This window comes from Chiloscyllium plagiosum, unplaced genomic scaffold (assembly GCF_037043375.1).
Source record: "Chiloscyllium plagiosum isolate Xiang-an unplaced genomic scaffold, Cpla_swu_hap1 HiC_scaffold_2, whole genome shotgun sequence".
NCBI classification, from domain to species: domain Eukaryota; kingdom Metazoa; phylum Chordata; class Chondrichthyes; order Orectolobiformes; family Hemiscylliidae; genus Chiloscyllium; species Chiloscyllium plagiosum.
Window position 1 is genome coordinate 24,362,636 of NW_028270140.1, and position 26,612 is coordinate 24,389,247.

The window sequence follows — 26,612 nt, forward strand, 5'->3', positions numbered from 1 at the left end:
CGATGAAATTACAGAGCAGCTCAAATCCTTTAACAACCAGAAGTCCACGTGCACATTTTCTCACACTCTCACACATGCGCACTCAGGCTGAAAATGTTAATCCTTTCCTCTCCTAGCCTAACAGAACAGAAGGCAATTGCACAATGTCTATCAACTTCTCTTTTACTCAGATCAACAACTGCAGATTATGACAGCTGTACTATTGTTAATAGCCTTAAAGCAGACTGTGCACTTTGAACATATTTTCACACTGAGCATTATTGGAATATGGAATCTTCATGACCAGCTTGAATTTTAAAACTTGACTTAATTATTTGAAAAATCAAAGGGGAAGAGGACTGAGAAATGAAATCAGGTCATTTTGGAACAAAACATTACAATGAAATTTACCAATGGAAAATCCTCTCTTCATTACAAACTGATCTCATCTGTCAGATAGGAAGCTTAATCCTTACAAGAATGGCTTTCCTGCTCTTTGTTTAGTTCAACTAATAACGTTTGACTACAAACATACAAACCCACAGGAGGCAAAGCATTGCTTATATCTCATTCTTCAGCTTACACTTGCTGCATTTTGGTTTTTAAGTCTGTCACTCAAATGAAAAATATTTAACTTTGTTAGGGGTAAACATTGGGTCCAAACTTGTGCAAAACTAACTTAAGTGCTGCCTGACTGCTGAAACTTCCTGAATTCAAGTCTGAAACCAAATTCAGTTTGTTTACATTGAGATGTTATTAACTCATGAGTTTGGTCATCAGGAACTCAGTAATGTTTATTAATACAAGAAATCTCAGTTTTGTGTTCACCTGAATTGTGTAAAACATCCAGCTAAATAACTGCATTTCATGTTGGTCCATGGGCTATGTTTAAGCAAACAAGTATTTTCAGTTTTATATAACATAAGAGTAAAGTAATGCAATTTAAAAGTCCACTATTTTGGTGAGAGCAATTTAAAGTGTTAAATTAATAGCATCACACAGGAACCATACTGAGGCATAAATAAAGCACATAACATGCAAAATGTGAATATTGAGCTGTACAAGTACTAATATGCTAAATTAGGCTAGTGACACAGCAGTGTGTGCTTGTCTCCTAATACCTTAATGCATTAGATCCTTAAAGGCGGTTCCCTCCCAGGGCGACTCCTGCCGGTCAAAAATATGCAGCCCATTTTAGAGCCACTGGCTTGATGGACACTAAAGGACTTTCCAGACCTGATCGCTGTGAGCACTTTTCTTGATTTTATGGATTGGGAGATGTCATACATGGGGGTGGGTGCTGAAACCTGTTATATTTCATATTTACAAATGAAATATTACCATTTGCATAAAACACTGACCATGAAACCATATCCTCACTTGAGTTAGTGTCTTCATGGTAAAGAGAACAAGGGAAAACCAATTCATATGCTTCAACAATTTCCAAGACAGTTCTATGTTTAGAAGAATATGGGGAATGACGAGAATTGCGATTATTACTGCATAACTCCTGCAGTTCAAGAAATACAACTGTCCAATCTAGGACATTGCATTATAAATAACAGGTTGATGTAGGGAGAGACGTTCCATTGACTGGGTTAGACATCTAACCCACAGTATGTTGAATAGACTCTCATTGAAGAATGACTGCCAGAATGAGCAATTTGCTAGCATTTACAGAACATTTTCAGACTGCATGTAGGGACAAATGCATGATTAGTTTTCACGTATGTATGGGAAGAGTAACACCTAGCTCCTATTTGAAACACATTCTCGTTAATACTTCCCTATTTGATTACATTTCATCTGATGCCTTTGTATTTACACTATGAATAATGTGGTACACAGCCAAGGATGTGCTGCTGACTTGAAATGAAATCAATTGAGGCAGACAAGATGGTTACATCTGCTAACCTTTCAAGTAATAAACTGTAGTACCTTTATTACCATGAAAAATTATCAAATTATTGATCAGGCTGTGACTTATGGTACGCTAGATGATTTAGCACTTAAGAACCTGTGAAGAGTTTTCAAATATTAAAACATAAGTGGCTTGTTTTTATAGAGAATAAAGATAAAAAATGATCTAATTCCTCACCCTCACAACTCTGTATTCTTTTCCAAGTTGAACCTTTTGAGATACCTCTGCTGCAATAATTCTGGCCTCTTGCCAATTCCCAGTTACAACCATTTCACCATTGGTGTCTGTGCCTTCAGTTCCTCAGTCCCTACCATTGGAATTTCATCCAATTGCTCCAAGCACAAACCCTCTCTTATTGTGTTTTCCTCCTTTCTAAAATCATAGTTCATTGATCAAGCATTTGGCTAACTGGCCCAATATGAGTCAGTCTCATACCTGATCACATAGTGACCATGTGAAATGCCTTGGGATATTTTGCTATGTTATAGAGTGTTATGCAAATAGAATTGTTATGATAATATTGGATTTCCCTAATCACAATACAACCTGGCTCAAGAGTGGACTATGTGGAGGAGAAATGTTTGTGCTTTTTTGTTGGGTATGGCGGGGAGTGGGGGTGGAGAGCAGGGGGATCATCCCATGATCCCTGTCTGTAAGTGCATTTTATTTTATTGAGTGAGGCAACAGGATTTGAACCTGAATTTGTTTAAACAGGTAAAAATCTTCACAGGTTTTGATAGAAACTGGTGATTTTTTTTGCAAACAGGTAAATTACTCAAAGTCGAGAAAGGCAATGTGTTCTCATTAATAAAGAAATCATTACCTCCCAATTATCAGTACTGAATTAGGAGTGACAAGTACTAGGTGGAAAGTTAAATGATGGGAAGCTTAACACTGATAGAAAGTGTGCTATTACATATCTGTTACCCATGAATCATCTGTGGTGCCCTCGTTTCAGCTGAGGAAAGGATTTCGGAGTTTATGTTATATGATTTCAACTCAAGTAATACTATGATCTGGGCAGAAGGAAAGGAAATAGAAAAAATAATTGTGGAAAATGGGACAATCTTTTATGCTGATTCTAAATTTCATTTGCACAAAGCAATCTAAGCCCCTAAAACTGAGTACTCACTCCAAGGATGCGACAGAGAGTTTCTGCCCAGCAAGTCTGTTTAGGAGCATTTATCACAATATGCCAAAATGGCATACAGGTACCCCTGATAACATTAATCCATTGTTAATTACCTGCATCTGCAGTGACTAAGTGTTAATTGAAACTATGCTCAGATCTGTTTCTCATAGTGCTGCTACAATTACTTTAAATTCAATTTAAATCAGTTCAAATTCAGTCAATTGATCTGTCCTTGGTACATAGGACCCGTAACCAGCAGTCAATTTAAAATTATTGATTGATAGTTCTTCAGCTCCAGCGATTACCTGAACAAATTCTCAGCTTAAATTATTTTAAATTTGGGTATCTTAAGGCTCCACTGACCATATTCAAGTTAATAATCAATTATAATCAATAACACAGATGCTGAAACAGGAGACCTTTTTTGTTTCAGCTTATGCTGAAGTGTTTGAGTTGAAACGAGGGTTTAACTGTAAAACTGGTGCAGTGTCCATCAAATTCCAGGCATGTTTTGACAAGTGCTTATCGAATGGAAACTCTGCATATTCCATTTATTGTCACACTTTGCGAGGGGTTCCAAAGCCATCTCTGAAGTAAGTACAAGAATTATTGTTGGCATGTCCTATCTGTTGATTTTAATGTAGTGGTATTTCAAACCAACCAAAGATTTCAGTTGATCATATGGAGGATAGATCAAAAATGCAAAATGACAACATGTCCTAGAGTTGTAAATTCTTTTGGTGTGTGAAGAATCTTCTAACCTCAGTGTGATCTTTCATTTACAACTTCCACCTCCTTATAACACCTCTGTATAGAAACCAATCTTCTGCGACAGCAACTTCACATCGTAATGATCTCATTAAGATTACAAAATACTTCGGAACAGACAATCTTCATGCTGACACATACACATTAAATCATTAATAGAAAATTGATTACTCTGCAATTACTATTTCCTGATTTCAAGAGGTCAGAGTTCGAATAATAAGCACTTATATCTGAAAAGACAATTTAAGGGTAGTTAAAGAAGAATAAAGGCTAATGGGTTGTAGATAAATTAATGAACTCTGACAATTCTTCCCCGGTCTCCCTGTTGAACAATAAAGTGACTGACTTGTGGTATATTGTAACACATTAGAATCACTATAATGAAGATCACGAGGTGTCAGCAAATCTTTTGTTCCCCTGCCCCAAAACACAAGACTTAGGAATATGTTTCTTTGACACACAAAACTAACCTTCTTCTGGAGGACACAGTGGAAAATGAATATAAACATTCCCTGCAGTGAGTTGAAAATGGTGAAGAGATATGCCATGATAACAGTGCTTTCATTAATGAACATAAGTCCAAAAGCCCAAGTTAGTCCAAGGAGGCAAAGGAGAGCTATGGCCCCTATGACCCATGATCTGCAAAGAATGGAAAAAAAATGTCATTCAACATGATTGCACACTTTCCTTTCTAAGAAATGCCGACTTTCATGAATTTTGATTATTTTATTATGAGTTTCAATTCTATAAAAAAAATTTAAAGTCTGAAATCTATGACATTTTTCCCCACAGTTAATGCTTAATTGTATGTGGAACATTTAATCATGAGTTGCAATAAATCAATATGTATTTTTTGATCCAGAACAAATTAATTTTTCCTTACACAATGGTACAAGACTTGAACAAAGAAGTGATACTTTAACATATTTAGCTTTGCAAGCTACTGGTGTGAAACAAAATGGCAGCAAATAAATCCAGGAATCACAGTAAACTTAATAATCATTAATAGTACATGAATCACTTTTTAGATGTAGCTTTCAGGTAATAAGGCTCATCATTCAAACATGGTTTCATGAATTTAGGTCAGAGTTTGTCAATCATAAAACCATCTTTATGGAACACATCTCTCTTCCTTTACACAGTGACACCACCCAACACTCTCCCCAGAAACACAGGGCAGTTTAAAAACAAGTCAAAAGAAATCTAAAAGGGGAATGAAGTGGAAAAAAAGAAAAAAAACCTGGAAATTGATCTATGGTCAGCAGTGAAATTAAAAAATGTCACAGCAATGTAGAGTAAAGTTCATTCCTGCATGAAATGTGAAAGACAACAAAGGAGAAGGCTCTTCATCAGAAGAACAAACTGAATTATTCATCCAGTCAGCATTCTCTGGAACACTGATACTTCTTCCACAAGCTGCACATTTTGAGAGAACTGATCTCATGCTTGAGAACATCATTGCTTCTACTGTCTCAATATAGATTGCAAAAATTGCAATTGAATTTGTAAACTTTCAATTTTTCATACTTGATTACTGCTCAGAAATGTACATATTTACCTTAAATGCATCTTCTTCAGTGTGATTCAATTTTGCAACATGATAAGCAGAACAAAATACATTTCTGAGCTGTATGTAAAAACACCACAAGATTTTAACAAAGAATTTAAATACTTTGCTGCTTAGCATCATTCACAGCAGTAAATGCAAGCAGCTCAGCAGGCTTTAGTAGTTTTGTAATGTAACCGTATTCAGGTGTATATAGAGATATGTTGAAATGAGAAGGTAAAATCCAAACTGCTGATCCCTTCTAGCCCTGTTGAAAGGTCGGCATTAACCCAAGGGATCCTTAAAGGGATTTGGATGGGTTTCTCTGATTTACTGCATTTATAAAATAGGTTTGCAGAGCATCCTTAATAGTCCACTTCTTACAAGAGCAACAGATATATGAATATGTTGGAAGGCAACTTAAAGGAATCAATCCTGGGTTGCTAAGCAGCTCAGCAAATGTGAATATGTAAATAAATGTACTGGTTCTCTACACAGTTTGCTCTTCCGTCTCTATGCAAATAACAAAAGCTACAATGAAGGAAAATATTACAGAGGGGGCCAAGTTTCAGTACATCTCAAAAGGCCACACAACATGATGTTTGTAAGCCATTCAGACCATTCTTACTTGATGAAGGGCCTGTTATCCTCATAGCTAAAGAATGCATGGATACAAAGACAAAAACACCAACATTAGAAAATAATGGTCCCAGCTGCAAATAATAAAAAAGGAAGTTGAATAAACAGAACAAAATTCTTTCCAACCGCTCCACACCACCCAAGCAAATTGGCACACACTACCAGGAAGCAGCTCCTCTTCACGATTAGATTATTTATTAGTAATGATTACAATCAGCAGCATGACTGCTGAGTCTTCCTTTAGCCACCCCAAAGGAAAAGGGCTGTGGGCAGGCTGGAAAATGGATTATGAATCTGAGGAGTTTTGAAGTATTTCAAGAAACAGGATTTAATAATCTCCTGCCAGTCAACTAACTCATTCAATCTTTCTCTATCAGCTTTGGTATTTTCACCATATATTTACTGCCAGTTAAGGACTCTGCTTAAGTGTGGCCTTAATGGAAGATCCTGGGTTTCAAACTTGTTCCAGACAACAAATGAAGTACTAGTTTTTGAGTTGACATTAGGCAGGATGCTCTCCATTGGCAGGGGTGATAAATATCCACTTACCATGCGAATTGTGGGAATCCTTAAAATCTACCCATAATACAAGGCCAAATACATTATTGTCTGTTACAGAATATAACTAAGACCATGGGAAGTGTTTACTTTGGGGTCTGTCAGACTGAGTTATCTCCAACTACTTTACACTATTCTACAGGAGAGTTCGAGGATAACAAATGCAATGTATTGTGCTTACATGCCACCAATGTTTTGTTATTTTGTTAGTTGCAACTTAGACTTCATTCACCACTAAGTCAGTTTCGATCAAAATGAACTGCTCCTATGCATTACAATTCTCAAACATGTTGGTAAACTTTCTTCAACATGTCATCAGCAGCAATGACAGGCTCTCCATAAAGAAGGTATATGAATCAGTCACTAATAAACAACAAAGTAGTAAAAAAAACTCACAAAGGCCCTTTTACAGGGTTATATAAATCTGCAATGTCTGCCACCTAGAAGTGCAAAGGCAGCAGATCCATGGGAACATCATCAGCTACTGCAAGGGTCAGTGCTAGCTCCAAGCTGTTCACAAGCTATATTAATTATTTTATAGTGTGACCAAAATAATATTTCCAACTTTGTTGATGACACTAAACTAGGTGGAAACATAAACTGCTGCAAGGATGATACACTCTAAGCGAATAGGTGAAAATATGGCAATAGGTTGAAGTTATTCACTTTGCTAGAAAAGGAAACTGATCAGCAGAATATTTCTTAAATGGTGAGATGTTGGGAGTGTGTGTGTTGTTCATGAGTCACTACGTGTTAGCATGCAGATGCAACAAACAATAAAAAAGAATTAAATGTTCATCTTCATTGTAAGCAGATTTGAATATGTGAGTTAAGTAGTCTTGCTGCAGTTGTTTGCAATCGTGATAAGATTTCAGTTGGTGTTCAATTGTGGTCTCCTTATAATTGGAGGGAGAGACATGTTATTGAAAGAGTACAATCGAGGTTCACCAGAATAATCTCTGGGATGGCAGAATTGTTTTATGAGGATACTTTGAGGAAACCGGGTCTGTATTCTCCATTGTATCAACAAATGAGAGGCAATCTCACTGAAACGTACAAAGTTTTTTAATGGGCATCTCAAGGAGGATAAGATAGGTAAGATGTTTTCCAGACTGGTGAGTCTAAAACCAGGGATGTAATCTCAGGATAATTAGCACTGAGCTGAAGAGGAATTTCTTCACACAGATGGTATTGATGGACATCTGGATTAACAACATTAAGAAATATGGAGATTGTGTGAGAAAATGGTACTGAGGTAGATAATTAGACATGACTTAATTGAAACATAGATTTTTTACAGTGCAGAAGTAGGCCATTCAGCCCATCAAGTCCACACTGACCATCCGAAGAGCATCCCAACTAAATTCACCTCCCTACCAGATCTCTGGAAACCTGCATTTGTCAAGGCCAATACACCTTTGATGTGACATTGATCAAATGTTGTTTCAAAATTCAAGTACATCAATTGCTTCTCTTCTTGTTCCCACACCTCTGATATCCCCAAAGAATTTATCCTTGATGCTCTCCAAATTCTCATCTGCGTGCTACCCCTTAGCAACATTATTCCCAAACACAACCCCAAATTCCATAGGTATGTTGACCACTACTCTTGAGCCGTCACTGTTTCTAAATGAACAAGCTGCTCGTTCAGTAACCTACACTGAATGAGAAGAAATTCCCCTTCATTTTAGCAGGACAGAAGCCTATGTCTCCATTTCCGACTACAAACTCCACTCTCGCATCTCTCCCATTCTCTCCAATTTCCTGCAGCCCCAAACCTCTCTAGGCTATCTGTTTTCCACTAATTTCTGTCACTTGGAGATCTTAGTTTTTCATCACTCCATCGTTGCTGCCTATCCCTTCAGTTGCCTTGGTCCTCACCTCTAGGATTTGTTCCCTAAACCTCTCCACTTCACTTTTCTCCAATTAGATGCACCTTAAATGCTACCTTTTTAACCAAGTTTTGACCAAACATCTCCCTGCACAGCTCATGTCCTGTTATGTTTTATAATGTTTCTTAAGTACAGAATTATCAACACCATTCACAATTCCTCAGATATTGAAGCAGTCTGCGTACATTAGGCAGCAAAGCCTGGACAATATAAGTTGCAAATAGCATTTGCACCACACAAATGTCAGGCAGTGGTCATCTGAACCATCTTCCCTGACATTCAATGCCTGTCAATTGCCAAATCCTCCATAATCAGCATCCTATAAGTTTCCATTGACCTGAAACTGAGCGAGATCAGCAATATAAATACTATGGCCACTAGGCCAGGTCAGAGGCTGGGAACTCTGGGGTGAATAATTCACATTCTGTCTTCTGTATATTGTAACAACTCACTCAGCGTTCTTAGACAGCACTCTCAAAATTTGTGACCTTGAGCAACTACAAGGGAAAGGGGAGCAGATGGAAAGGAGCAAGTTTTCCTCCAAGCTACTCAAAAACCTATCACCATGTCTTCAATGTCACTGAATCAAAATTCTGTAACTTCCTATTGTGGGTGTACAAACCCCAGATGATTTGTTGATACAATCAGTAAAGTGGTTTTAACTGGTAAATTCATGGATTTATTTTTGTTTTGAAAAAAAATTATATTCATTTTAAAGTTTTATTTCATGCTCAGCCCCAAAATTCATTAAAGCAGACTGAACAAAATCAGATTTATGAAGTTGGATTCTCTAGTAAATCAAATGACTCATTCCACATCAGCACAGTGTCGAGCTGGTATTCAAAGTGTTTTATAAACAGCAAATGCACTGGTACATTTAAGCGGTCTGTAGCATTAGCCAAAAGTGGGAAAAGAGTTAATAGATTTCGAATGGTTGCAAAGATCAACTCTTAAGATGATTAAGTACGGAGAAACAACCATCACTGAATGACAAAGTGTTAGGTGGAGCCAATGATAAACACGTAACATGCCAAAAAAGAGACAGAATAAAGCATTTTCAAAGCTTTACAACTCTGTCATCTTCAACAAGCCACACATTAAACAGTCAAATGTGATTGACAATTTTCTGGTTGAGCAATACTTTATGATTCCCTTGAAATAAATCAAATTTCAGAAGCTTGAAATATACTTTCTTTTTTTTGTAAATTACAGGGGAATTTGATATGTGTGACAAGATAATTGACAGGGCTACTGCAAATACATGTAACGCAATTTGGGGATAAAAATCAGAAGAACCAACCTTTCTTAATTACAGACTTTACTGGTTTTGAGATGGTATGAAAACAATTTTTTATGGATCTTTGATGATCAAATTTAAAAGTATTTGCTTCACAGTGATTGCAATTTTAAAACCTTACTCTGGGTATGTCTAATCCAAGTCCCTGTTACCAATCAGGGTTTAAGCAAAGTCAGTGATAAATTTGGTATTGTGACCACTTGAACGATGAAAAGCACCAAGGGGCATGAATACAGTTTTTTGCCTTTCTAAAATTGAACTATTGGTTGCAGGCAGCTTGTTGATTTAACACAACAGTGCCACTCTGGAGATAGTTTTCAAGCAACTGAAGTGTTGAATTAATTGCATAACTTTCAGCATCTTTTCCCCAGTTGTATCCTCACAACAGTTGTATGCTGGGCTTGTAACAACAAAATTGCAACATGCAGTAAAATCACTTTAGGCATGACACATGCATTTGTGCATCAACTTTGCGATAGTTCGACTAAAATATAAAGAAGTAATCAGCAAACAGTATTCCTGTTTTTCAAATTATTGATTTTATCAGCCATCTCATGGTTTTAAGCCAGTGTATGCAAAAGATTGGGCATTTTTAGATTGGTTCTTCAGAGTTAAAACTTCAAGAAGTTTAAGAAAAGGGACATCAGTTGATGCTGAGTAGTAATGCCTTTCAACTACTTGAAAGGGGTGAAAAGGAGTAAGGATCAAACAGCACCAGCAGTTGTGTACTCTAGCTGTGAGGAAGAAAGAACATTTGCATCAGAACAAAAGAAGCTCTGCTAAATTGACAAAATGAACAGCGCATTAACTCTAAACTCTGAACTAGGGTTGGAATGACATCGTTTATGCACCAATTATTTTGAACATATCAATTACTGTTACAAGGAAGAAAGATTAAACCCCTTCTTTGTTTGGTGACTTGGAAGAATTGTCATTTTTCAATACTTTTATGGGATAATAGTTGGACATAATATGTATTCCTGTTTATCTCTAAATTTCAATGTCATTCAGCCAATCAGCTAGTAGAAGCTAAAGCACTACCATGGCACAGTGTGTAGATAAAGGTACATAGATTAATAAAGCGTTCAATAGTGAAGAAACACGCTCAGTCTATTACACTCGTATTAGTCAGGTTCACGTCAATATTGCAAATCCTCAGCTTTCCCTGGCACTGCGTAATGATGCATTCCTCATCAGAAAACATCTTGAAATGTTCCAGACTTATTGATCAATTCATTATAGAATTTAAAGCTTCATATGAAGGAAGGAATTTTTTTTTCCATTGAAGACAAGTCAACAATGCCAGCACACTCAGGACATGCAAGTGGTGATTCTGCCAAGGATTTTCAGGCTGGTGTGCCTGATAATTGCTGGTTTGACAGGAGGATTGACAGTAGCTGCTCAATTCCACATTTGGGAATACCTTGAGTGGTAAGCCATTTCATAAAGAATTTTAATATCAAATTTTTGTGAGTGTAACCAGATATGAACTGGTTTTATATAGTGTCTTGAGACTGTGCAGTGGGGAATGGAGGGGGTGTCCTTGCGGTGGTGATGGGGAGGGGTGGGGAAGGTGGGAGGAAGAGCAGTTACGGAGCAAGTGCCAGAGGACTGAAGTGAGATAAAAAGTGATACCCTGGTACTGTGGTTCAAGAGAAGATGCAAGGAAATTCCAGAAGAGTACACGTCAGTTAGTTTAACATCAATGGTGGGTAAGCTTTTGGAAATAATAATCAGGGTAAGAACAAGTCATCAGTTGGGAAAGTTAAGTTAGTTAAGGAGATGCAGCATGGATTTCTAAGGGGCAGATGTGGCTTCACTAACTGATTTATTACCCAGTAATAGCAGAGAATGTTGATGAAGGGAATGCAATAGACACTGCCCATATTACATTTAAAGAGTGTTTGACAAAATACTGTACAGTTGGTTAACAAGATTGGGGCTCAGTAGGAAGCTGTATATCAATATGGATACAAAGCTTGCTGAAATGACAGAAAATGGTTGTTTTTCAGACTGGAAGGTGGAAGTCAGTGGTGTTCACCAAAAAGTCAATGCGAGGAACACTGCATTATTTATTAAAAATACTTGAATCTCAGGAATGTGAATACCATCAAACTGTGGAGGGGCAAACAGTGAGGATGGCAGTAATTAATTGTAACAGGGCATAGAGTGATGGGCAGAAGGAGATAGACAAAGTATCGATAAGTGGAAGATGGAACTTCATACAGCTGATGCATGATGGCAGGAGGTATAGGGAAAGACACAGTATACTTAATAGCAGAGTTTGAAAGAATGTGCACACCAGGCGGCATGGTGGCTCAGTGGTTAGCACTGCTGCCTCACAGCGGCAGGGATTTGGGTTCGATTCCTGCCTCGAGCGATTGTCTGTATGGAGTTTGCACATTCTCCCCACGCCTGCGTGGGTTTCCTCCGAGTGCTCCGGTTTCCTCCCACAATCCAAAGATGTGCAGGTCAGGTGAGTTGACCGTGCTAAATTACCCATAGTTTTAGGTGCATTAGTCAGGGGTACATACACAGTAGGGGAATGGATCAGGGGGTTACTCTTTGGAAGGTTAGTGTGGACTTGTTGGGCGAAATGGCCTGTTTCCATACGGTAGGGAATCTAAAAAAATATGGAGACTGGGGGGGCTCATGTGAAGTGATCCTTCAAGATGGCAGAACATATTATGAAGATTGTTAGCAAAACACCTGTGAATTCGCATGGGATAAATCATAGCATTGACTGCAAATACACACAAGATATGCTCAACTCTTGTAAAGTTCTGGTTGGGCCATAATCTCTGGGTGCCACACTTTAGGAAGCCTATTGAGGTTCTTTAAGGTGATGCAGAGGAGACCTACCAGATCAGTTCCAGGGTTAAAGGAATTTCACCACAAAATCACAAGGTTGGAAAGAAGATTGTCTGATTAGGTGACTTATCAGAGACAAAGAACTAAGGACTATGGACAAGTGATACAAAGAGTGGGTCTTAAAAGTTTTTCTTTGGGCAGTGAGTGACAATAACCTGCAACTCAATGTGTATACATGAGAAAAGTGCAGCTGGCAATCAATGATTTCAAACGAAATTGGATCGGTTCCTGATGAAAATAAATGACATGGACGGAGTAGGGAAATGGGATTGACTGGATTGCTCACAGACAGACAGTATGGGCCAACTGGTCTGCTTTTGCATTGCAATGACTCAATAATTTGATTCAGAGTTGGCTAGGAGACTGCAAGGTGACTTGCTGAGCAGATGCTTAAGGCTTTTGTTAATAGTGCTAGAGCTATCATCAATCTCTTTAAATAGGTTCCCTGCAAGCTCATGGAGAACCAATATAATTGGTAATCACAAATCAATGGAATTATTTAAATACTGATGACTGTCATTTCAACCCTCTTCAAGAAGATACCAGCTCTTACCCTTGCCATTCCACATTAACGGAGCCATCGTAAAATCGATAGCTGAAACAAGCAAAGAGAAAAAACACAAATAGAACAGAATTGTTCACATTGATTCCCAATGAATTGATACACATTAATGAACAGTGTGAAATTAAAATAGAGCAAAAATATTGAGCATTGGAGAAAAAAAAAGGAAAGGTCACCTTGGAGAAACACTGACTAACTTTTTCTTTCAACACTTTTCAAAGCCCATTACTTTTGTGAAGTGCTTCATTTTGCTGGGTTAAAGATGGCTCAGATCAAAACTACATCTATCAGTTCGAGACAACTATATATAAATATATGGAAAAAAAAAAGATAAGTTTCAAAAAAGAGATAATGAATTCTATGGAACCGATCTTTTTTGCTGAAATGACACTCTTGTGAGAAGTTGGAGAAGTTATAATTCATAATGTATGAAAATGTCACAGCTCACTCAAAACGTTTTGTACCACTCTGCACAGATTAACATTTAAACGTATGTTTCAAGATAATGTACTGAGGCTTACCCAAGGAAATGCAGAAATTTTAGTAAGATTGACAGCATTAAAAAGCATCCACATTAAGCAAGGATACCTGTATTTGCTATCCAGGATTACAGGTGGCAGAGATGTGCATAATAGCATGGCATAGTGCCACAATACAAGTAAAAAAAAATAGAATTACTGTGCATGTTCTCCCTCTCTACAGTCTATTGGTAATTCTCCATTTCAGCATTGAGTGAAAGGGACAAAACTTCATTCCCATCATGATGTGTCGGACGACAAAGGAAATTACATTAGATCTATAGCAGCTGTTAATATCAGCTGTTAATTTTTGCCCTCCATGGTATGGCATGAGTATGACAAGGAAGTTGTGTAACATGGAAAAATGAATAAGATCAGATCTCGGTTTCGAGAAATTTGTCACTTCTCACTATCCTCTCCTTTCCCGCAAATCAGTGAAAATTCACCTCAGCCCTTCGGTACAGGACATTGGTTAGGTCACTTTTGGAATATTGCATGCAATTCTGGTCTCCTTCCTATCAGAAAGATGTTGTGAAACTTGAAAGGGTTCAGAAAAGATTTACAAGGATGTTGCCAGAGTTGGAGGATTTGAGCTATAGGGAAAGGTCGAATAGGATAGGGCTGTTTTCACTGGAGCATCGGACGCTGAAGGGTGACCTTATAGAGTTTTTCAAAACCATGAGGGCATGGATACGGTAAATAGGCAAGGTCTTTTCCCTGGGGAGTCCAGAACTAGAGGGCATAGGTTTAGGGTGAGAGGGGAAAGATATAAAAGAGACCTAAGGGGCAACTTCTTCACGCAGAGGGTGATCCGTGTATCGAATGAGCTGCCAGAGAAAGTCGTAAAGGCTAGTACAATTTCCACATTTAAAAGGCATCTGGATGGGTATATGAATAGGAAGGGTTTGTATTGATATGAGCTGGGTGGTGGCAGGTGGGACTAGATTGGGTTGGGATATCTGGTTGGCATGGACGAGTTGGAACAAAGGGTCTGTTTCTGTGCTGTACATCTCTATGACTCCAAGACTCCAGTACTTGGAGCACAGGGACACTTGTACGGCACCTGACTGCAGAGACACTTCATGTCAAGTTTCTACATAGGATACACGTCATGGCCTGTAGACTGCTTTCTTAGCACTCAATTGCTGTGCTCTTAGTTGGGGACTGCCAGCCTTCATATACTTCACACTGGTTTCTTAGTGACACTCTCACTGACTTCAGCAGTGAATTACAAGTTGCTGGCATTTGTGTGGGTTAAATTGTTTTTTAGTGTAACGTGTTTTCAATGGTCAGTCACAGGGTCCCAAGAACCTGTGGCTTGCATTGCAAGTAAGATTAGATTAGATTTGATTCCCTACGGTATGGAAACTGGCTATTTTGGCCCAACAAGTCACGCTGACCCTCCAAAGATTAACCTACCCAGACCCATTTCCCTACCCTATATTTACCCCTGACTAGCGCACCTAACACTATGGGCAATTTAGCATGACCAATTCACCTAACCTGCACATCTGGGATTGTGGGAGGAAACCGGAGCAACCGGATAAAACTCATGCAGACACACAGAGAATGTGAAGACAGTCGCCTGAGGCTGGATTCGAACCCGGGTCCCTGGCGCTGTGAGGCAGCAGTGTTAATCACTGAACCACCATGCCAGTAGTTGAGTATAACTTATTCACAAATTACCGGTAGGTCAGTCAGGGTGGCATAGGGACGCAAGTCTAGATGATGGGCCAGTTTCTCCTGCAATGATAAAAGGAAAGGACTGAACATAATGGAAGAGCAGTTAGTGGCAATGCATAATCTTCAGAGGTGGTGAGGAGTCCCAAGTTAGTGAGTAGGAAGCACAGGTACCTGGGAGGATTAGCAGTTTAGGAGGATGAGGAGATGACAACTTTTGAGTAGCCACGATGCATGCAATGTAGAGACATGTGGTTTTCCTTGGTGGATCATGTGTACACTGGCAAAACTAGGATGAGTGGTATGAGGCAGCAAAAAGATGGTGGATATAACATCGCACGGCACAGATCCAATGAATTTCTTCCTGACCTAATCGGCATCCCGCTTCAGCCAGGAAGTAGCACTGACCTGGACTGTTGTTTGAGGCCAGGCTGATTTGACCTGGTGGTATAGAGTTCACAATAAAGCAGTTGGCCATTTTCTCCACCACCCTGTCCTCCAGCCGTACTGATAAAGGACCACAGGGTGAGGGGTATTTTCTGGCTTGCAGGTTTTAAATATGATGCCATATGCTGGAAGGTCCTGGCTGTGGCAAACACTACCACCTCTGTGGCTGCATGATTCCCTAATAAGGGCATCAAAGAGCCCAGCTGCACCATTAACAAAGTGAAGAGCTGGAGACTGCATCAGCAAAGTTATTGAGACATGGAAGCATGAACCTCACTCAATAAAACTCCAAATGAAAATGGGAAAACACGACACATGTTTCAGTCAGTTACAGCTGCAATATGATACAGCAAATATTCAATTTGACTACCACATAACTAACCCTTTCAACATTTTGAATAAAAGTAAACAGCCTCGGAAACTACCATTCTGAGTAAAATTCAAACCCCTAAAAGACAAGTATCTGTTTCACCAACTGCATTGTACCACTTCAGACTAATGGAACTCTTTTTCCAAAGAAGCATGGATAGCGGGAGAAAACTACCGGATAATGAAGCATTAGAAGTGCTCAAACTTAGGTCCGAGTCAAAAAATACTGTTTCCAAACAAACACATTGGCAAGGCACCTATAATAATTTTGAATGAAAAGCTTGTTTTTTTCACAATGGATACCTTTCATATCTTTGTAAATTTTCAGATCTTCCCATATCTATGTTAATCTCACACTTGATGAAAGCTTTCACTGAGCAAAAAAAACAGACTGATTGCAGTAGATCGATAAGCGTTAAAAGGCTATGGGTGTTAAATTTGTCCTAATAAATAATTTATTTGCTTGAAAATGAACACAGTTCTGAAAGTGCAACAAATAAAACAAAGGATGAAAACGGCAATTGGCCCAGAAACTTTTCAATGTCATGTTCATATGAAGAGTGGGCTCCAATTTTCAATTAGCAACATTTTTTGTAAAAATGCTGAATTCTTAAGGCATCCAAGTGCAACTTTTTAACAGTTATGTTCAATTCTATTAAAGCAGACTGCTTTTTCCTTCTCTCAAATGATTGTGCACCAAGAACAATTAGCAATCAAATATTCATTTTCAACCCTGTGCCCTGGCATACATACTCAATAGGTTACAGTCTGGTTACAGCATTGTCTTGATAAATATTAACTCCCAGAAGAAACAACATTTAATCAAATCTATATGCCTATCAATAAGACCAGAACAAGTAAAGAGATGCAATGATGACATCTTTCAGGATCACATACATACTTGATCAAAACTTCACAGATCACCATACAAGGCTAAATAATTGTTTGGAGAGCCTCAGTAAGCTGTGATGAACAAGAAGCATTCTGCAGTTGAAAATACAAGTCATCTCCACACATAGATGCAGGCATGCACAATGATAAGTGCTTCAGTTTTCTGAGTATTACTCCCCTTCTCATTGCACTCTTGAAGGTGGGCATATGCTTCCTTGAGAGACTGGATGGCAAGTGGCCAGGGAAGCATAAACTGTGGAATCTTTCCCTGTGCCCATTTGCCCCCAGTGCAATTTCATACATAGTGGGGACAGGCATCAGATGGCCTGCTCACTCATCAGCCATTTAACAGTCACTCAAGGGCTGCTTCCTGCCACTGCTGCAATTCCTGTGGTGCTCACTGGTCAGGCTGGTGGTGAGCAAGGTGCCAGGTAAGTACATTCTTTACAGGCATCCTGTGCCTATCAGATAATAAGTTTGCTCTTCACTAACCTCCCATTTGCCCTCTATTTCCCTACCTCTGCAGCATTCACCTCAACCTTGGCCTGTTTACAGCAACATCTCTATCCTCTTCAACAATGTCTGCCGTATATGCCTTCAGTGATACCTCTCTGCCTTTGTACCTCTGTATCTAGTTTTGGTGACAGTCACTTTTGAGCTCTGGACACAGTCCAAGCATTGGCCAACACTCCAAACACTAGCCTAACTTTTACTGGCTAGCAGCTCTTGGATTGTTACAAATGTCTCACATCAAGTTACTGAATGGCCCCGATGACCCATTAAATGGCTGTGGGATAAGGGTGCCAAAGTGATTAGATTAGATTACTTACAGTGTGGAAACAGGCCCTTCGGCCCAACAAGTCCACACAGACCCGCCGAAGCGCAACCCAACCAGACCTATTCCCCTACATTTACCCCCTCACCTAACACTACGGGCAATTTAACTTGGCCAATTCACCTAACCTGCACATTTTTGGACTGTGGGAGGAAACCGGAGCACCCGGAGGAAACCCACGCAGACACAGGGAGAACGTGCAAACTCCACAGAGGGTCGCCTGAGGCGGGAATTGAACCCGGGTCTCTGGAGCTGTGAGGCAGCAGTGCTAACCACTGTGCCACCGTGCCCCCCACAAAGTGGGGTGAGCTAATGTACTCCTAATATGTATGTAGGGGGTGGGGGATTATGGATGCAATGAAGTGAGGAGAACACAGCTGAGCACGAAACTCCACCCATTGTTTCCCTGAAGGTTCAGAGAATTCATCACTGGGACACAGACAAATTGTTTCCCTTTAACCTTTTACATACGAGCTGAAGTCTGAAGCTTTGCAGCACACTGGTTAAAAAAAAACCTTCCTCCAGATATTTAAATTGGTGGAACAGAGTTGAATGACTCCTTATATCACATTCCATTCAAATTTGAAAGGTCTAGATTTCCATTGGACATCCAAATAAATTCCAAAAGGAAATGAACTGGGACTTGAAAGATGATAACTATTAATGTTGGCCATTCAGATTCACAATGAAGAATTATTATTTCAAAAGGGATTCAGTATGGGCTAACCAAAGAAATAAAACAAAAACTTCTTCCCAACCTTTATTTGATGCAACATTACAGGCTGAGAAACAAACAGAGGAAAATCATTTAAAGATTAAAAAAAATGCTTAAAACTCAGCAAGTCTGGCAGCATTTGTGGAGAGAGAAACAGAGTTAATGTATTAGCTCAGTGACCTACATCAGAACTGATTTTCCTTTTGCAAAAGAATTCAACTCTGCTTTCCTCTTCTTTTGTTGCCATTTCCAAAATATCAGAAATTTAATTGTACACATTTGTTACTTTTCTTAGATGGGTCCTGAACATCGAAATGAAAACATTTCAAACATCATATTTTAATACAAAGCCAAGTCACCATGTTTCCTGATGACTATTCTTCCAAAGATACTTTGGGGAAAATCATACTCTCACAATGCCAAATGCTGATCAAATGTTCCAAATTATAGATCAAGAAACTTGCCTGATCCACCAGTTTTGTTAAAAGCAAGCTAAAGTAAAACTTGCTGCATACCTGAGTGGAATTTGCTCCAAAATTTAGATGGTATTGACATCTTGAATGAAACACAAGAATACAGAGAGCACCCACACGTATTCACAGACACCTCTTCACCCAGCACCTTCTTTGTTCTTTTCTAAGGTCTTTGTCAAGCAGTTGAAAAGTTTGAGAGCACTTTGTATTGTACACTGCTTTAAGTGTACTGGGTACAGGCAGTGAGGATTAATCGCAGATTTTCCAACTCTGGAATTTAAACCCACGCTTAACTGATGATATGGACGCTCCTTTTGTGTATTAATTATAACGGCTCTCTGAAGCTTGGACAACAGTAACTTAGTGCTTACTAGCCCAAAACTCTCCGAATAGAAATCAAAAAGTGTGGTGCTGGTAAAGCATTCCTGCTGAAGAGCTTATGCTTGAAACATCAACTCTCCTGGTCCTCAGGTGCTGCCTGACCAGTTCTCCTTGGCTCTGTAGTTGGTCATGCTAAATGTTGAATAAGGGTGCAGGGTGAGAGTGGGTTAGTATTGAAGGCTGCCTTAAACATTACTCACTATGAAGATATCAGATAGATACATCATATGAGGACAGCTTAGTAATTTGTACGAGTAGGAGAAAGTGTGGACTGCAGATGCTGGAGATCAGAGCTGAAAATATGTTGCTGGAAAAGCGCAGCAGGTCAGACAGCATCCAAGGAACAGGAGAATCGACGTTTCGGTCAGTGGAAGGGTTCAATCAGTCGAAGGAGGGTGTCAGTGGAAGGGTTCAGTCAGTCGAAGAAGGGTGTCAGTGGAAGGGTTCAGTCAGTCGAAGGAGGGTGTCAGTGGAAGGGTTCAGTCAGTCGAAGGAGGGTGTCAGTGGAAGGGTTCAGTCAGTCGAAGGAGGGTGTCAGTGGAAGGGTTCAGTCAGTCGAAAGAGGGTGTCAGTGGAAGGGTTCCTCTGACACCCTCCTTCGACTGACTGAACTAGTCCTCACCCTGAACAACTTCGCTTTCCAATCCTCCCACTTCCTCCAAACCAAAGGAGGAGCCATGGGCACCCGCATGTGCCCCAGCTATGCCTGCCTCTTCGTAGGATATGTGGAACAGTCCATCTTCTGCAGCTACACTGGCACCATTCCTCACCTTTTCCTTCGCTACATCGATGACTGTATCGGCGCTGCCTCGTGCTCCCACGAGGAGGTTGACCAGTTCATCCACTTTACCAACACCTTCCACCCCGACCTCAAATTCACCTGGACCGTCTCAGACTCCTCCCTCCCCTTCCTAGACCTTTCCATTTCTATCTCGGGCAACCGAATCAACACGGACATTTACTATAAACCGACCGACTCCCACATCTACCTAGACTACACCTCCTCCCACCCTGCGCCCTGTAAAAATGCCATCCCATATTCCCAATTCCTTCGTCTCCGCTGCATCTGCTCCCAGGAGGACCAGTTCCAAATCCGTACAACCCAGATGGCCTCCTTCTTCAAGGACCGCAATTTCCCCCCAGACGTGGTCGACGATGCCCTCCACCGCATCTCTTCCACTTCCCGCTCCTCCACCCTTGAGCCCCGTCCCTCCAACCGCCACCAGGACAGAACCCCACTGGTCCTCACCTACCACCCCACCAACCTCCATGTACAGCGGATCATCTGCCGTCATTTCCGCCACCTCCAAACGGACCCCACCACCAGGGATATATTTCCCTCCTCTCCCCTATCAGCGTTCCGAAAAGACCACTCCCTCCGTGACTCCCTCGTCAGGTCCACACCCCCCACCAACCCAACCTCCACTCCCGCACCTTCCCCTGCAACCGCAAGAAATGCAAAACTTGCTCCCACACCTCCCCCCTTACTTCCCTCCAATGCCCCAAGGGATACTTCCATATCCGCCACAAATTCACCTGCACCTCCACACACATCATCTATTGCATCCGCTGCACCCGATGTGGCCTTCTCTATATTGGGGAGACAGGCCACCTACTTGCGGAACGGTTCAGAGAACACCTCTGGGACACCCGGACCAACCAACCCAACCACCCCGTGGCTCAAAACTTCAACTCCCCCTCCCACTCCACCAAGGACATGCAGGTCCTTGGACTCCTCCATCGCCAGACCATAGCAACACGACGGTTGGAGGAAGAGCGCCTCATCTTCCGCCTAGGAACCCTCCAACCACAAGGGATGAACTCAGATTTCTCCAGTTTCCTAATTTCCTCTCCCCCCACCTTGTCTCAGTCAAATCCCTCGAACTCAGCACCGCCTTCCTAACCTGCAATCTTCTTCCTGACCTCTCCGCCCCCACCCCACTCCAGCCTATCACCCTCACCTTAACCTCCTTCCACCTATCACATTTCCAATGCCCCTCCCCCAAGTCCCTCCTCCCTACCTTTTATCTTAGCCTGTTGAGCACACTGTGGGGCGGCACAGTGGCACAGTGGTTAGCACTGCTGCCTCACAGCGCCAGAGACCTGGGTTCAATTCCTGACTCAGGCGACTGACTGTGTGGAGTTTGCACATTCTCCCCGTGTCTGCGTGGGTTTCCTCCGGGTGCTCCGGTTTCCTCCCACAGTCCAAAGATGTGCAGGTTAGGTGAATTGGCCATGCTAAATTGCCCGTAATGTTAGGTAAAAGGGGTAAATGTAGGGGAATGGGTGGGTTGCGCTTCGGCGGGTCGGTGTGGACTTGTTGGGCCGAAGGGCCTGTTTCCACACTGTAAGTAATCTAATCTAATCTTACTTTCCTCATTCCTGAAGAAGGGCTTATGCCCGAAACGTCGATTCTCCTGTTCCTTGGATGCTGCCTGACCTGCTGCGCTTTTCCAGCAACACATTTTCAGCTCTAATTTGTACGAGTAGACCTACCATCCAGATAACTTGCTGATAGGCAAACAATATATCATCTTCTTTAAGACAAATGTGTCTTCTCATGAGATTGCCTACTAGTTTTCCTCGACTATATCAGACCAAGTGCCTGCTGTAGACCCTTCTTTCCCTCCAATGGATGGTGACATGGAAGGCAATACTGTAGACTACTTTTTTCATGAGAAATGAGGATTGCATATACAACGTCTGTTAGCTGACACAGCTCTAAGAAGCCTCCTCATGCTGAGAGTCAGCAGCTGGAAGAGCTGAGTACGCAAGAACCCTACAGAAAAAAAACCTACGTGGCAAGATAGAATCTGTAGTAAATATTTTAGACTTGGGTGGGACACTTGTAGCACAGCAGAGTTAGTAACTTTCTGGACCTGGACGGTTAGTCACTCCAAGGCCGTTACAGATTGGGTGATGGTCTGTAGTGTAGTCCTGAGTCTGATGTCAGCTGACGAGTGAACAGATTTGGACCAAAACAGCATAGATCGGGCTACTTTCTAGATGGTATGAGGTTAAATACGGTAGATTTCTAAAGAAACATGGGGGGTTCAGGTTCATAGATCTCGTCATAAATTGAGTTCCACAAGGGTCTGTGGTTGAGGCCATAACAATTCATGTTACACATTAATGAAATCTGGACAAAATGAATGGAGTGAATTGATGCTATGTACGCAGATGACACAGTGCCAGGTGGAGGAACAGGCAGTGTTGAGGAGATGGGAAGGCTGCAGTAGGACTTGAACAGTTTCGGAGAGTGAGTAAAGATGTGACAGATAAAGTACAATGTGGGAAAATGTGAGGTTATGCACTTTGGTTGGAAAAATAGAGGCATTTTCTAAATGGGGAAAAGCTTTAGAAATCTGAAGCACGAAAAGATTTGGAAGCCCTATTTCAGAATTCTTTAAAGTTAACATTTGGGTTTATTTGGCAGTTAGGAAAGTAAATGCAATGTTAGCATTCATTTCAAGAGGGCTACAAAAGCAGAAAGGCATTGCTGAGACTGTATAAGGTTCTGGTTTGGAATGTTGTGTACAGTTTTGATCCCCATATCAAAGAAAGTATGTGCTGGTGGTGGAGAGGTCCAGAGTAAGTTTACAAGAGTGATCACAGGCATGAAGGCCTCGTCATATGAGGAATGGTTGAGGATTCTGGGTCTGTACTTGCAGGTTAGAAGAATAGGAGGACGCGGGGGGGATCTGACTGAAACTTAAAGAATACTGAGAGGCCTGGACAGAGTGGACATGGAGATGATGTTTCCACTAGTAGGAGAGACTAGGACCCAAGGGCACAGCCTCAGAGTGAAGGGATGACTCTTTAGAACTGAGAAGAGGAAGAACGTCTTTGATTTGATTTGGAATTATTATTGGTACAATACCAAGATACAGTGAAAAGCATTGTTTTGCATACCAACCAGATAAATCATACCTTACATATGTACATCAGGCTAACAGAACAGAATGCAGAATATAGTATTCCGGCTACAGAGAAAGTGCAGAGAAAGATCAATGTTAATATAGGAGAGGTTCGTTCATACATCTGATAATAGTAGGGAGGAAGCTGCTCTTCAATCTGTTGGTACATGTTTTCAAACTTTTGTATGTTCTACTCAATGGAAGGGGGTGGAAGAGAGTATAACCAAGGTGGGAGAGGTCTTTGGTAATGCTTGTTGCTCTCCTGAGACAGCAGGAAGTATAGACCTAGTCAATGGAAAAAAGACTGATTTTTGTGATGGACTGGGCTCTGTTTCGAACTCACTGCAATTTCTTGCAGTGTTGCGCAGAGCTTGCCATACCAAGTTGTGATGATGCATCCGGATTGGATACTTTCTGTGGTGCAGGTATAAAAATTGGCAGTTCTTCAGCTAGAGGCTGGTTAACCTGTGCCACAGAGGGCTGTGGAGGCCAAGCCAAGTATTTGAGACTGAGATAGGTAAGTTATTGATTAGTAAGGGGATCAAAGGTTGTGAATATAAGGCAGGAGAAAGGGCATGTTTCCATACTATAGGGAAGCTGATCTAATCTAATCTAATCTAATCTAATCAATTGCGTTGAGAAACATATCATCCATGATCGAAAGGGGGAGCAGATTCAATGGGTCAAATGGCCAATTCTGTACCTACACATCATGGGCTTATCATGTTGGACCCAAAAAGAACACGGAATCCACTGAGATTAGCTAAGTCAGATACAAAACTTGTTTCATGTTGGTAACTAGAGATAATGTTCAGTGAGCCAAGATTGCCTCTAACAAATATGACTCAAGCAGAAAAGATGTTTGGAATATGTAACGAGTTGTTGGTATTGCGTGGCCAGATCAGAAGGGCAATAGCACAGTCATGAGAACATACTTTGAGCACTAACTGCATTTCATTATCATGGACTACTTACTGGTTTATGATCAATAGTAATAGGATAGAATAGAATATTCTTTATTGTAAGGCTGTTTTTTCCAGCATTGCTTTGGATAAGGATATAAATGGGATGCTAGAGATTGCCAGGTGCAGAGCCTGAGCTTGATCAGTGGCCTGGGATCCTTAAAGAGGTCATAAAATCTCAAAACTGACTGTGAAGCTTGTGTTATGCATAGGCCAGAGTAATGACAGCCATTGGTATCTTTCATTTCCCCCACCAGTCTGTGGAAAAAGATTGGCTCAGACCTATCCATTTCTAAACTGTTGCCAATGACTAATTCACGAGTGATATGGGTGAAGAAATTCCACACTACCTCTACAGATGTAATCATCAGGGAAATGGTTACAATGCATCGTATTTCTCTTCTAGTCATTACAGACCATAGTTTGCAGCCGGTTCTGGATTTGAAAATGGCACGTTTTCCGGCATATCCAAAACTGAATGGGCAGCCAAGCATGGGTCTGGATTGTCAAGTAGTTTTGAAGAAAAATGCTGAATTCTGTACAGCAAGGCTAAATTACCAACACAAATTACTGTCTGAGTTGCTCATGGGCAGAAAGCGGAAGACTCAGCTCCCTATCTTAGCAAACAAATTGACTCCACATTTACATCCACTGGGGACTACCAAGCCATATGTAGGAAGAAATCGTCCTAACATGCGCACCCTAGAAGAGATGTCACTACGTGAGACAATCGATACATTTGAGCCAAGGGTAACAGGTGGGAATATGGGTAGAGACAGGAACAGGAATCACAGCCCATGTGCAGCTCCTGGTCAGGGCCTCCAGCTCTGCGATGTACAGCAGCCTTACCCCTGACCAGAGGACAGCAGTGCTGGAACCGTGGGCCCTAGTTATTGAACCCAGGCATACCCCTCTATCCCAGGCCATGGAATTGGGACTTTAACAGAAAATCTACTCTCAGACATTGAGCTAGACACCTCGTCCCCATAGGGATCAATCATCCACCTGTGCTTGATTGGGGTGAGGAACATCGCAATGAAAGGGTCTTCACTCTGTCAGGAACAGGGTCAAAATCAACAATCTTCAACCCAGAGACCTATCAATCCACAGGGTTAACTCAGGAGATTTTCTTATTGCATAAACATGTCATTGCATATTCATCAAAGGCACCATTGCCAGATTAAACTGTAGCTTCACAATTAAGTTGGCAGCAAACAAATCCCACATTAAAGAAATTCTTTGCCCATACCACTACCAATCCTCCAAGTCCAAAGTGAATGTGTTCTGGGAGAACAGTGAAAACTTGAGACTGCCTGAGTTTGTGAAGTGTAACTTGCAATTAGTTGCTTACATGCTATAAATTACATCTGATTTAAGATAAGTTCCTCTTCTTATTGGCAAACAACATCATCCTACTCTCTTAGCTTAGTCAGGTCCTGAAGAACCAAACCATATCAGAGAATGGGGCAGCAAACTGACCACACTGATGGCAACAGTGCCGTCAGACTGAGTGGGTAAGTGGTGTGGATTGCTCATACAACACCCTATATAGGCAGAGAATGAGTATTTTAGAGCAAGAGGACATAAGCACATGATTGAATGGCAGAAATCTTACAGGCAGAGCTGGAGAATTGGAGACTGTGAAATGTATCACTTCATCCAGTGAATGAAACAGAGATCATGGAAGAAATCTACTTAAATTTCTGGTGAGGGAAAAACAAGGGAGGCAGGGGGGCGCTGAATTCTTCAGGGGGTGAAATGTCAACTTTCTAATGGTGGGATGCAAGTTGTGAATTAAGTTGGCAGCAGATTAAAGGCCAAATGTGGTTCCTGACAGCGTCAACTGAGAAGCTATTTTTATTGCATTAACATGTCATGCATATTCATCAAAAGGCATCATTGGCAGATTAAGCTGTAGCTTCTGCAATTAAGTTAGCAGCAAACAAGAAACGAATGCCTTCAGATTCCCGCTTGGTAAAGGTGGCATGCAACAGAATAAGTTGTCTTCCTGGTGAATTCAAAATGAGGAGAAGTTGCTCTGTTGGAATAAGGAACTTTGTTAGACCACAAGAGAGGAGGTTCGAGGGTTGCACTGCACTCAGGTGGAAGCTATCCAGGGAGGTCAGAGCTTGGCTGCTTGTTTGAGGGAGGGAGGAAGTATGTCAGCAGCTCTTGGGATCCAAATGTGGCAGATGGGAAGTAGGTGGCAGCAGTTCCAGTTTAAAACCCTCCTCTCAGACAGTCACAATAATGGTGCTG

General features: G+C 41.0%; 1 protein-coding gene across 17 annotated transcripts in view; it reads right to left on the minus strand.

Moving 5' to 3' along the window:
- Nucleotides 1-26,612, minus strand: part of LOC122563699 (adhesion G protein-coupled receptor L3) — a 681,177-nt gene that overhangs the window by 48,332 nt on the left and 606,233 nt on the right. For 10 of the 17 annotated variants that reach the window (XM_087995292.1, XM_087995289.1, XM_087995306.1 and 7 more), the window contains 2 exons: nucleotides 13,157-13,198; nucleotides 4,271-4,439 (listed from right to left, as the gene is read on the minus strand). In XM_087995292.1, coding sequence (XP_087851418.1) covers nucleotides 4,271-4,439; nucleotides 13,157-13,198 — 211 coding nt within the window. The remainder of the gene's footprint in view (nucleotides 1-4,270; nucleotides 4,440-13,156; nucleotides 13,199-26,612) is intronic. The other 7 variants (XM_043717974.2, XM_087995315.1, XM_043717985.2 and 4 more) reach the window with 1 other exon arrangement.